The sequence below is a fragment of the Hydra vulgaris genome, chromosome 14 (genome assembly GCF_038396675.1).
Source record: "Hydra vulgaris chromosome 14, alternate assembly HydraT2T_AEP".
NCBI classification, from domain to species: Eukaryota; Metazoa; Cnidaria; class Hydrozoa; order Anthoathecata; family Hydridae; genus Hydra; species Hydra vulgaris.
In genome coordinates this window covers 43,049,045-43,061,971 of record NC_088933.1, presented here as the reverse complement: position 1 = coordinate 43,061,971, position 12,927 = coordinate 43,049,045, and the positions used below count along the sequence as shown (strand labels likewise).

Sequence of the window (12,927 nt, the reverse complement as noted above, 5' to 3'; positions counted from 1 at the left end):
AAACCACCATATGGTTTTCAACTTAAGAAACCATCTTAAAATTGGTTAAGGAATTAATTATCCATAAATTATAGCAAAATGACTGCAATAAAAAAAATTGCTTTAAAAACTTATTTAAAAATGTTTGATCATAAATAATTTAGAATGTAGTGAAAATAATTTACTTTTTGATTTTTTCTTTGAAGAGTTTGAAAGAGTCTTTAAATCTCTTTATAAATGCAAAGCAGTAGATGAAGCAGAAGATGAAGGAGACGAAGCAGTAGACGAAGCAGTAGATGAAGCAGAAGATGAAGTAGATGAAGCAGTAGATGAAGTAGATGAAGCAGTAGATGAAGTTAATGGACACATTGAGTGAGCAGTTGAAAGTTTTTTTTTAAAGTTTTTAAAACATGAGTTGATCAAGGAGTTTTTCCTGGTCGAATAAAAATTGTCAAAAATTTTTCCAGTTCTTAAAGAAGGGGATAACACTAATATTGGTTATTACCATCTCCGGCTTTTCTGCCTCATCGAAACTTTTAGCAAAAGTTATGGACAATAACAAATGCTAGTTGCAAATAAACTAATCATAGTTAACACTGTTTTTTATAAATTTCTTAAAACTTATTGATATAAGAAAAAGGAAAAACGAAAAAGTAAATTTCTAAAATTAAGCTATGACAACCAATATAACCAAACTCTAGACTTGAAAAATTTCTACATTTTGCAAATGGTTGGGGCAGAGCGGGACAGTGAAAGAGCAGCGACAAAAGCGGACAGTCAATTGTAAAGCTTTAAAAGTGATAAAAAATGAGGGCATTTAATCATTCAAACCTTTTCAGACAATAAATTCTTAAAAAGTAACATGCCCATAAAAATTATATGCCCATACACCCATACACCACAAAAACAAATAACAACTAAAATAAAAAAAACTTTTTGTGTTTTATTATAAAATACTCTTTAACAAACTTAAGACGCTGTTCTAAAATTTAAATAGGGCAAGAATAGTATATATTATTAAATGAGTAACTACTACTAAATTTAAAATTAAACCAAAAACAAGATGGATAACATAAATCAGATCCTGAAACTATTTGGTAACATTTTCGATGTGATGGCCTATTAGCAATATGCTAATGTAGAGCAAAATTTAAATTCGCCATATGTAGGAACAGCTTTTTGAATTCTAAGTTCCTTTTTATTCACAACTAAATCTGCATTTCATTCCATTTTGGATAATTGACTTTTCTTATATAATTTCTTACTATATTTGCTTACATTAAACAATACCTAATAATGGAAGTTATGTCATTAAAATAACAATTCCTTTAAATTTATTACTAATATTGCTTCTCTAAATAAGGAAAATAAAAATTTAGATTAAAAATAAAGTCATCAAACTGTAAACAAAATGGTATATAGGCAATTATATAAAACACTTGTTGTCCCAATATGCCCCTTAAAAGTCATTTTACTGAAACTAAAACTATTGAAAAAGTTCAATTCAAGATATTTTTTTAAAACCAGATTCTAAAAGAAGATAAAAAATATTGTCTGAAATATACAAACTTTTTATAAATAAAGCAAATTAGCAATAGTTCAAGATAAATCTTTTGTCGTTGTATTGCTTAAGAAAGTACGCAAATTTTGTTTTTCGCAAACTTATTGATGCGTTTCGGTATTTCTTTAATTAAATATTTTTTAGAATAATGAAGCACAATAATTTAAAATGTTTAATCAAAAAAGAAATATTGAAAAAAAATTTTTTTAGCTGAGATATAAAGCTTAAGGCATGACTATCCTGCTATGCCCCACTGTCCCGATATGCCCCGTCTACCCAACACAAATCAACTATTAAAAAATTGATTTTTTCATATAAGATTAATGTTATTGATTTTAAAAAAAATAACTCAGCTGAAAATGCAATTGTTCAGCTGGTAGACAAAATTTTCAATTCTTTTGAGAATTCTCAAATAATATTAGGGAGTCTTATTATTCTATCTAAAGCCATTGAGACTGTTGATCGCGATGTTTTGCTGCGAAAACTTAAACATTATGAAATAAATAGCAGAGTTTTGCGTACTATATACGAAATTTATTAATGAAATGGAAAACAACTCGTCTATTGTAATGGTATATTTTAATATATCAATTTGTCCATTATAATGATATATCAAAACAATTTGTTAGAAATACCGTGTGATAATCCACCAAGTTTTATTCTAGGGTCTCTGTTGTTCTTGATTTTCGTAAATGACTTTTGTAAAGTCTCCTAATTTTTAAGTATCATGTTTGCAGATTATACAAAATAATTCTTCTATAAATTTTATACTTTTCAACTCTACTTGACTGCAAATGATAAACTGTAAAAAAAAATTATCAAATAGGTTGAAATGTAACAAATTAACTCTAAATATTAGCAGAAATAAATAAAATCTCTTTTTTCCACTCTCCAAAAAGTGTTCCTTAGCCAAAAACATGCCGCTAAAAACTGCACTATTGATGAATTTTTAATTAAGTTTAAAAGTTAAATTTTTTTATTAATGTATATTTTTGGTATTGTATTATAAATAAAACATTTTGAAACAATAAACTTATTGGAATTTCGTTTTTGTTTGTTTAATGGTTTGAAAATCTTTAAAATTTATATCGGTTAAAACCTATTTCAAGCTTACATATATATATATATATATATATATATATATATATATATATATATATATATATATATATATATATATATATATATATATATATATATGTATATATATATATATATATATATATATATGTATATATATATATATATATATATATATATATATATATATATATATATATAAAATATCCCGCACAATCGCAGGAAGAATTAGTTGATGCTTTAAATTAAATTAATAAACTTTTATTTTTCAAGGACATGATTACTACATAGCCCGCTACTTAGCTTTATATTATTGAAAATTTTTTTTTTGCTTTTTTGCAACTTTTGCTTTTCACTAAAACTAGCGTAATATATTTTATTTAATTTGTTTAATACATATTGTACTACTATATTTTATATATAAGTATGTTGCGGGCTACATGCTTAGGTAGTAGCTATATAGTAGTTACGAGTGCGTTATGTAAAAGCTATATAGCAGTTTATGTTGTAGAATTTGTATAAAAGTTATGTAGTGGGCAGATACCCTGCGTGCTATGTTTTACCTATTTATTTGGCTATTTAAAAGCTATATAGCGGGCTATATAGTAGTTATATCCTAAAAAAAAAAATTTAAGTCAAACTAAAGCTTGAACTACTTCTTCCTCTCGATTGCGCGGGCGATCCTGCAAATTAAACTAAAACGAATTACTATGCATGTACAGGCAATGCGAAAGCTAATGTAGTTGGCTATGTAATAGCTATGTAGCTGGCTATGTAATAGCTATGTCGCTGGCTATGTAATAGCTATGTAGCTGGCTATGTAATAGTATGAGCGTGATATTTAGTAGCTATATTACAGGTTATGTTAAAGCATGTTGTATCAATGCTATGTAGTGAGCGGACAGGGTCTCCGAGAGCCGTCACGCCACCTGGAGCACCAACCCTAATTGGCGCCCTTATTTATCAAATTTTACCTTTATTATAGATGAAGGACCTTTTTTTTTACTTTTAGGGTACCTTTTTTAATTTGGCGCCCTTGGATGTCTGCCGCCTGGAAAAAACAGTCTTGTTCGCCCCCCACCCTCCTTCTAGAAAAAAAACAGATAATTAATTAAGCCCGGTATACAGTTAATGCCTAGCCTGCAGGAAAGTCTGCAGGCCATGTATTAACTGTATATCGGGCTTAATTAAGTTACCTGATTTTTGCGACCTTTTATCGATTCAAAAGTTGTGCATGTTCATTTGACGTCAGAAAAAGTCAAATAAATTTACAGTGGCTTTTTCTTAATTTAAAAATGTTTTTTTTTCTCGCCTAAACGACCATAAATCTCTATTCAATTTTTTTTTTTTTTAAATTTATTTTGCTAACTTTATTTTCACATTGAACAATGTTCATAAATATAAATATATATAAATATATATATATATATATATATATATATATATTTATATATATATATATATATATATATATATATATATATATATATATATATATATATATATACAGTGTTGTATAGTAATGATTACAGTAATGCTTTTTTACTATCGTAACTCTGGTTAATATATTCCTCATGCCATCATTAATAATTCTGATCCAACGACCATTTGGTTTTAACATTAACATTTTGATAGCTAAAGCTATATAAATGTATTTAAATATATTTAGTAAATAAGTATTATGGCAATGATAGTTTCATTGAGTAGTTGTGATAAAGAAGATGGGTCATGGCCTACTAAGGGCGTATTTGCCAGTTATAAATTTATTTTATCTACTACGCTTAAAGCAACAGACAATGTTGTTAGAATATGCAAGGTATGCCCAAAGTCAAAAGCATCTAAAATATCTTGTAGAGTAGCATTGTCATCAAATTTCAATCTATTGTGCATCTACTCAATCAACAAGTTACAAAATTTGAAGAAAAAATTAAAGAGTCCCTAAAAGACATAGATGTTCAGAACGTTCCACCTGAAAATAACGAACATGATTACCTTTTCTCTAAAATTATTAAACCAATAATGATGTCATGTGACAGCTTTTTACAGGATTCATGCAGTAATTTGGCCATGCTCTGCCGTCATGAAGCAGTAAAGCATATTTTTCTTAAATATAACACCATACTACCAACAAGTGCTCCAGTTGAAAGACTTTTTAGCAACGGTATTTACCTTTCACTGGAAAAGTAATGGCCCAAGTAAACATTACAAAATTCAAATTAATGGATACAATACTGTGTATATATATATATATATATATATATATATATATATATATATATATATATATATAAAAAATGGAGTCCAAAATTTAGTTTTAACAAATTGCCCATTATCGAAATTTATTGCGCCATTCGATGGGAAACATTGGTGCCTCTGTATTTTGAGTGCTTCTCGTACTTTACGGTCGAATTTTTTTGTTTCAACTTTAAGAGTTTTAATTTTCTCCCAATTTATTTTTTCAGAGCTAAACTTGCTATGTGTTGCAATTGCTGACTGATGATGTTTGCCATCATTTAAACTTTTTTGGTGTTGTTGAATTCTTGTTTTAATTTGTAATTTTGTTTATCCTACATATTTTTTCGAGCAATTGCATTCAACTAAATATGTACCAGGCTGGCTATTTAGGGGCAATCTAAATTTGTTTTTACATGTAAATATTGTTCTTAAATTAGGATTTGATTTAAAAACTACTCTATAGCCCTCTTTTCTAAATATTTTCCGTAACTTTGGTGATAGTGAAGGTATCCACGGTAATGATACTGTTGGGAAAGCATTGTTCTCGGATTGAATTATATTGTTCTTTACGTAGCGTTTTTTCCTAATTTGATTTGCAATACTTTTTAGTTGGCTTTCGGTGTACCCATTTTCAATAAAAACTTGAATAAGAAAGTTTATCTCATTTTTTAAATGTGTAACACTGCATATAGAGTATGCTCTGTGAACATAACCTTTCAATATTGCGCATAAAATTTTGGGGTCATGATTCGAGTGCGGTTTTATTTGAATATTTGTAATGGCTTCTTTTCTGTAGACTTTAAACTCATACTTACCTTTGCTGTTATTTATTATTGTTATATCTAGGAAACTCAGAGTTTTGTTATGGTTTTCTGTCTCAATTGTGTATTGTATTGCAGGGTGTTGTTTATTTAAGATTATTTTGAATTTCTCTGTTTCTTGGATGTTTGAAAATCTAGCATGGCTATCATCGACGTATCTTAGATAGGATTTTAAGTCGAGAGGAGGATTTGATGTCTTTGCGATTTTGAAGGCATTTTCTTCGTGATGTTGCAGAAAAGATTCTGCCAATACAACCATGAATGAAAGACCAATAGGACCGGAATTCTCTAATTCATGGATCTCGTTATTCCACCAAAAATAGCCACAATGTAAACAAAGCTCTATAAGTGTTTTTGTTTCTGATATAGTAAGCTTGGTAGAACATCTGTAGGAATCATCTTTATTTAATTGATCTATAAGAATTAAAGTAGCTTCTTCAAGTGGAATTGATGGATACAGGTTTATTACATCGAATGAAACTTGAACTTCGTTTTCGTCTACATTCCATGAATTTGCTTTGTTAATAAAATCAAAAGAATTTTTCAAAAGTGTTTTATCTTTATTCAAGATAGGTTGTATTGCTTTAACTAAGCAGTTAGATATTCCATAATTAGGTGTGCCGATAGTTGATATAACCATTCTCATAGGGTATGCTTTTTCAGGCTTATGAGCCTTAATTACACCATACATACGAGGTGGGATTGGATCACTTGGATATATACTGTCATATTCTGTTTTTGAAAATCTTTGTTTTTTATTAAGTTGTGAGAGATAGGTTTTAATTTTTATAGCATAACTAGAAGTAGGATCTTTACTTAAAACCTTTGTTTGACCAATTTGATCGCGAATTCTTTCTAAAGCTTTTTCGTGTTCAATTCTCACAAACCCATTACCCTTATCAAACGGGTATATATCGACATGTTTGTTTTCCTTAATTTCCTTTAGAGCTTTTCTTAGCTCTCTTGTTAAGTTTTGACTAATTTTTTTACCCATTTTAAGTTCTCTTAAAACATTTTTTCTCAAATCCTGCGCATTTTCAATTTTGTTGTTATATTATAACTTTAAAGCAAACGACTCTGTTGTGGCGATAATATCCATATAAGGGATATGTTTTAAAGAAGGTAAAAAGTTTGGACCAAGATTAAGAAGATCATTTTGGTTATTAGGAATTTCGGTATTGCATAGATTCAAAACAGCGTTCTTAGTATGTGTAGTTAATTTACCGTTTTTAATTTTTTCTTTATTCTTAAATTCGTTTTGAAGAATATTAAACTTTTTGAATAATCTTTTTTTAGTCTTTTTTATCAAGAGTAGATTTAAGATTTTCCTGAAGGTTTTTTGTTTCATTTATAAAGATAAAATACCTTTTTTTAGCATCGTTTTTTAGACAAATCAAAGTTTCAAGTCGAAAACGAAAAACAATACTCATTGCTCTCTTTGTACTTACAGGACTGTTGATACGTAACGATTTCGGAATAATCTTGTATTTTTCGCACTTTTGTAAAAATATATTTGTAAAAATACCTTTTTTTAGCATCGTTTTTTAGACAAATCAAAGTTTCAAGTCGAAAACGAAAAACAATACTCATTGCTCTCTTTGTACTTACAGGACTGTTGATACGTAACGATTTCGGAATAATCTTGTATTTTTCGCACTTTTGTAAAAATATATACTGGTTTTTGGATTTAGCTACCGACTTTTTTAATAACTGTAACTGTTCAGTTTGTTTGTAGATATCAGCTCCGTATTTAGCTGTAATATATGATTTCAGTGTGGTGTATTTTGCTCTCAAAATAAATTATTATTTGTATTAAAAGAATTCGTATTGTTTGATGTTTTCTTATTAATATATATATATATATATATATATATATATATATATATATATATATATATATATATATATATATATATATATATATATATATATATATATATATATATACATATATATATACATATATATATACATATATATATACATTTATATATGTATATATATATATATATATATATATATATATATATATAAATTTATTATTGCTCTGTTCTTTTAGAACATTGAGCACTCTGTTTGTAGAATACACTAACATAATTTATATATATATATACATATATATATATATATATATATATATATATATATATATATATATATATATATATATATATATATATATCATATATATATATATATATATATATATATATATATATATATATATATATATATATATATATATATATATATATATATATATATATATATATATGTATACAAATACTTAACCAATCCTTACACTGAACTCTATTTTTATTTATAATATGGGTTTATTTAATAAATGAATTATCATAATTATCATAAATTTTTAAAGTTTAAGTAGTTGTTAAATCATCTTTTAAAAAAGGTTAAAAAAAAAGGTTTTAAAAAGGTTTGACTATGAAAAAAGTCATTTAGATTTAACAAACTTATATTTTTTTAAATCTAAATGACTTTTTTCATTATGATAATTCTTTTCATTTGTTTTGATAATTTCAGATTGCACGAGTCTTGCAAGATTTTTTTTGTCTTATTTTATGTTTTGCAGTTATGTCTTTGGCATAAAAAAGAACGAACTTTACAAACAAAGTAAGTTAGTGCTTTAGCAATTTCTTACTAACTTCACTTGATTCTAGATCATTACAAACTTGTTCATAAAGAGAAAGTACAATATAATTTAATACAATATACAATATAATTTAATATAATTTAGTATTAAGTTATATTGTATAAACATTGTTCGTATTCCACAAAAGTTAATATATATAGCATTAACTAACTAAAGTCTAACATCATCTTCCACAAACCTGCAGCGCATTAAAATTGAAGGAAAATGTTGGTAATCTCTAAAAAGTATATACAAAGGGTATACAAAATATATACAAAATATATACAATCAATCAATCAAAATTTATTGACAGGCTTAAGGCCCAATATAATAAATATACAATGGGTAAACTAAAGTGGATTAGAATAAAACAAAGACTAACGCACTTGAGTATAAACAAAACCCAAGAAAAAAAAATATTTAAATAAAATAAAGATAAGAAATTAAAGTGTTATAAATATAACTCAGCTCTCCATTTAAACATCAGTGGAGACTGCAAGAACCTGTCTGAGTTAACAAAAGCTTTTATGATGAGGTTCTCACTATTCTGCAGCAGTAACAGTGAGGAGTATTGTTGCTTGTGAATAATAACATTAAGTGAATGGGCACCATGTTTCAAAAATAATTCACTTGCACTGTTCCATGGTGGCTTGTTTAATATCAAGCGAAGTGCATTATTATATGCAATACATAGGCGATGGAATGAGTCTTTTATCCAAAGATACCACAGCTGACATCCATAGATTGGGCTGCAAAAGACATTAAATAACATGATTTTTGTTTGTATTTGTGTAGAGCTGAACTTTCTACGGATGAGGTTAGCTTTAGCATAGATAGAGCACACGCGTTTTAAAATATCTTTGTCATCCTGCATATCGTTTGAGATCAAGTGACACAGATATTTATAATGACTAGTGTGTGTAAGTACCATGCCAGATAATGAAGAGTAGTGGATTACTTAAAGTTACATTGCTGTAGTGTAAAATTAGTAAGTTTTCAGTCAACTGTTTATAAAACTTTTAATAAAATAACTCATTATTGACTTAGAGTTTTTGTAATATTAAATTTATTATTTTCTAAAGACGCTCAACACCAATTGTTGATGTATTAAATTTTTTTCACAAGATTTTTGTCATGAACTGCTTTTTTATATCAAATAACAGATACATGTCTATTTTTAATAAAATTGCAATAACTTTATTTATTCTTTTCAATTTTAGCGGCAACATTTTAATACAGGAATTCTCTCTCCTATAAATGCCTAAATGATACTTGTCAGAATTGTTAAGAATATGCCTTGATGCTAAGTCTTGTTTACTTTAGACACTAATTTTATACATGTTGTGCGACATAATTATTGACTTAAGAAGCTAGGAAATCTATATATGTTACTAAGTTTATGTCTTTGTTTAAGAAACCTCTTTTAACCATGTCAAACGAACAACCTATATCATTATTTATTATAGAAGTTTGCTATTTTTCATAAAGTTGTGCAGGTTCGCCAAGTTGTCGCACAGTTTTCATATTAAAATCAAGAAACAATTGAAAATCCCATGTTTCCAGGCTATGTAGCCTCATGACTATGGTAAAACAAGATCATACACACCAATATCATACCAATAAACAAAGATGTATTAACAAGTGCCTTTGTGGAGTTACTAAACAAGATTTTTGTTTATATCCTCAAAAAGATTCTTTGTGACTCATGCTATCCTATAACCACAAAATTAGCTCACACGAATAGGAGGAACCCAAACAGATTCCTATTTACTCTGAACACAGAAAAAAATATTTACCTATCAACTATTTTTTTTTTAAAACTACCTCCCTGTTATTTTTTAATGGTGTCAGTGAACTCTTACTACCACCTATTATTGGGAGCTCTAATTCCTTCTCAATGCATAAACTGAGACGTTCTCTTATTTGCATTTTAAGTTATATTTTATATAACATTTAACGACCGATAAAATTGTACAATTCTTTACTTGTCGTTACTATTGAATTTTAAATTTATAGATTTAAAGATTTATAAATAAAATTTTTTTTTTGATATTCTTAGATAAAAAATAAGTACTTTAGCTTTACAAGTAAATACTCTAACAATAATTACTAAACTAATAATTGCTAATTAGAAAATTCTATCATTAAAGGCAATAGTCACAACGCGTTACTATAGGCTTTGCATTCTAATCACTTTTTATATATTCCAGGTTAGTTTTTCTTATTAGAAATATATACATGTATATATATATATATATATATATATATATATATATATATATATATATATATATATATATATATATATATATATATATATATATATATATATATATATATATATATATATATGCATATATATATAACGGGTGATGCGGAAGTTATCGGACAAAATAAAAACGTCAATAACTTATTTATAAATAAAAAAATAAACTACTTTTAATTTTTTTTTTAAATAAAGCATTCATCTTTTAATAAAAATATATTATTTTTTATATGAAAAAACACCAGCATCTGCAATTGATCTCAATTTCGCTCTGACGCCTTTCATATGCAACTGTAAAAAGTTTAAATCAATTTCTTGTAGTTTTAGTTTAATGCGATCAATCGAAACTTGCTCTGTTGAAGCTCGCCAATCTCCCTCGTAAACCTTCTGTGCCAAATGTCCCCAAAAATTGGTCGTGCTTGAGGCACATTTGGGGGATTGGATTCTTAATCAACGTAATAGACATATTGGTCCATCCAATTTAGAGAATCTTTAGAATAATGAGAACTTGTTAAATCTGGCCAAAATAAATAGTTAGAGTCTCCATGATACTTGTAAATAAATGCAAGAAGTCGTTTTTCTAAACATTCATTAATATAGATTGATGAATTGATTGCTACAGCCTTGGAGGTGCGAAACAATGGCTCGGACATACCACGGTTAGATCCACATTAATAACTTTTTTGGAAATTTCTCTTTTCCTATAAAACGAACTCTCTCTATGCATGTATTTTTGTTGTTTGTGTAGTATTCAGAATTTCCAGGCATGTTGTCCCCTGCAAAACAAAAGTATTTTTTGTCATCGATGACTAGAAGCGATTTTGTGCTATGGAGTTGGTTAACTAGTTTCCTGCTTCTTTTCTTTGCCTTTATTTATTGTTCTATAGTGTATTTTGGAGTCTTTTTACGTTTTCTATATTTAATATTCATTTTATTTAACTGACGACCAATTGCCGATTGATTTACACCGAATTTAATACCTATTTTTCTCTGACTGACCCCTTTTCGATTGTTGACAAGTCTCGTTAATTCAGCTTTATTTTCTCTAGTCCAGGATGTCGGATGACCAGGGTGCTTTCTATCAGAAAACAATTGAACAGTTTCAAGTCTTTTTAGGTTATCATATATTGTACTTCGAGCAAATCCTTCCTTTTCAAAATGATTTACGATTTTTTTTTTTTTTTATATTAGGTTTATTTACAAAAAACATTTTTAGTCGCTTTCAAAAAGATTCTCGTTCAGCTGCATTTAACCTCATTTTACCACAAAAACTGATTATTATGCTCAAATAATAATCGATTTTTGTTATAAAATCAAAGATAAGCCACAAAAACTAATTATTATGCTCAAATAATGAAATTAGGTTTTGTCCGATAAATTCCACATCACCCGTTATATATATATATATATATATATATATATATATATATATATATATATATATATATATATATATATATATATATATATATATATATATATATATATATATATATATATATAATATTAAATATATTTTATTATTTCATAATTTTATTATTGTCCGAAATAAAAGAACAAATTTTTGAAAAAGAAACTAATATTAGTACATGATATGATAATAATAATAACAATAAATACATTAAATGTAACTATAAAAAACATTTTTTGCCCTTTTGTGATTTGAACAATGTCTATTGCTTCTTTGTAAAGTAAATTGTTTTCTTTACTTAATTCTTTTATTTACTATTATATTGCAATTTCTAAAACTAAAGTTTTGTTGAAAACATATATAACATTTTTTTAATGGCTTATATATTTATTTATTTATATTTATACATATTAGAAGTAATAGAAGTAGTAGTAGTAGTAGCAGTAGTAGTAGTAGTAGTAGTAGTAGTAGTAGTAGTAGTAGTAGTAGTAGTAGTAGTAGTAGTAGTAGTAGTAGCAGCAGCAGCAGTAGTAGTTGTATTCTTTAGAATACAACTAATACTACTACTAATACTACTGCTACTACTACTACTTCTACTGATACTAGTAGTAGTAGTAGTAGTAGTAGTAGTAGTTTTAGTAATAGTTGTTGTTGTACTCTTTAGAATACAACAACAACAACAACTACTACTACTACTACTACAACACTACTACTACTACTACTATGAATTCTTTAAAATAAATCAAAAATAAAATATTTTAGAAACATAAAAACAAAAAAATTATCTGTAGAAAATTAATTTTAGTTTTGTTTAAAAGTATAAGATAAAAAAATAAATAATGTTTAGTCTTCATAGAAATTGCTTTTTAGAAAAATTTTTCAATGGAAAGCAAGTATTTTCAGATTGAAAAAAATGACCAAATG

The 12,927-nt window shown here is 26.8% G+C and overlaps 1 protein-coding gene across 1 annotated transcript; it reads right to left on the bottom strand.

Annotated features, from left to right (window-relative positions):
• Positions 1-210: 210 nt before the first annotated feature.
• LOC136091149 (uncharacterized) lies at positions 211-6,670 on the bottom strand. The gene is made up of 3 exons (XM_065818132.1): positions 5,269-6,670; positions 4,129-4,261; positions 211-412 (listed from the first exon to the last, which is right to left on the bottom strand). The coding sequence occupies exons 1-3, from the start codon at positions 6,668-6,670 to the stop codon at positions 211-213; spliced, it is 1,737 nt and encodes a 578-aa protein (XP_065674204.1).
• Between the last annotated feature and the right edge of the window lie 6,257 nt (positions 6,671-12,927).

Excerpts from the sequence above, each read along its gene's own strand:
- LOC136091149 (XM_065818132.1), bottom strand. The coding sequence starts at position 6,670 with ATGGGTAAAAAAATTAGTCAAAACTTAACAAGAGAGCTAAGAAAAGCT. Across the intron at positions 4,262-5,268 it reads TTTAAGAACAATATTTACAT|CTTTAGCTATCAAAATGTTA; the intron begins GTAAAAACAAAT and ends ACATTTATATAG. Across the intron at positions 413-4,128 it reads AATCATTACTATACAACACT|GAAAAACTCCTTGATCAACT; the intron begins GTATATATATAT and ends TTATTCGACCAG.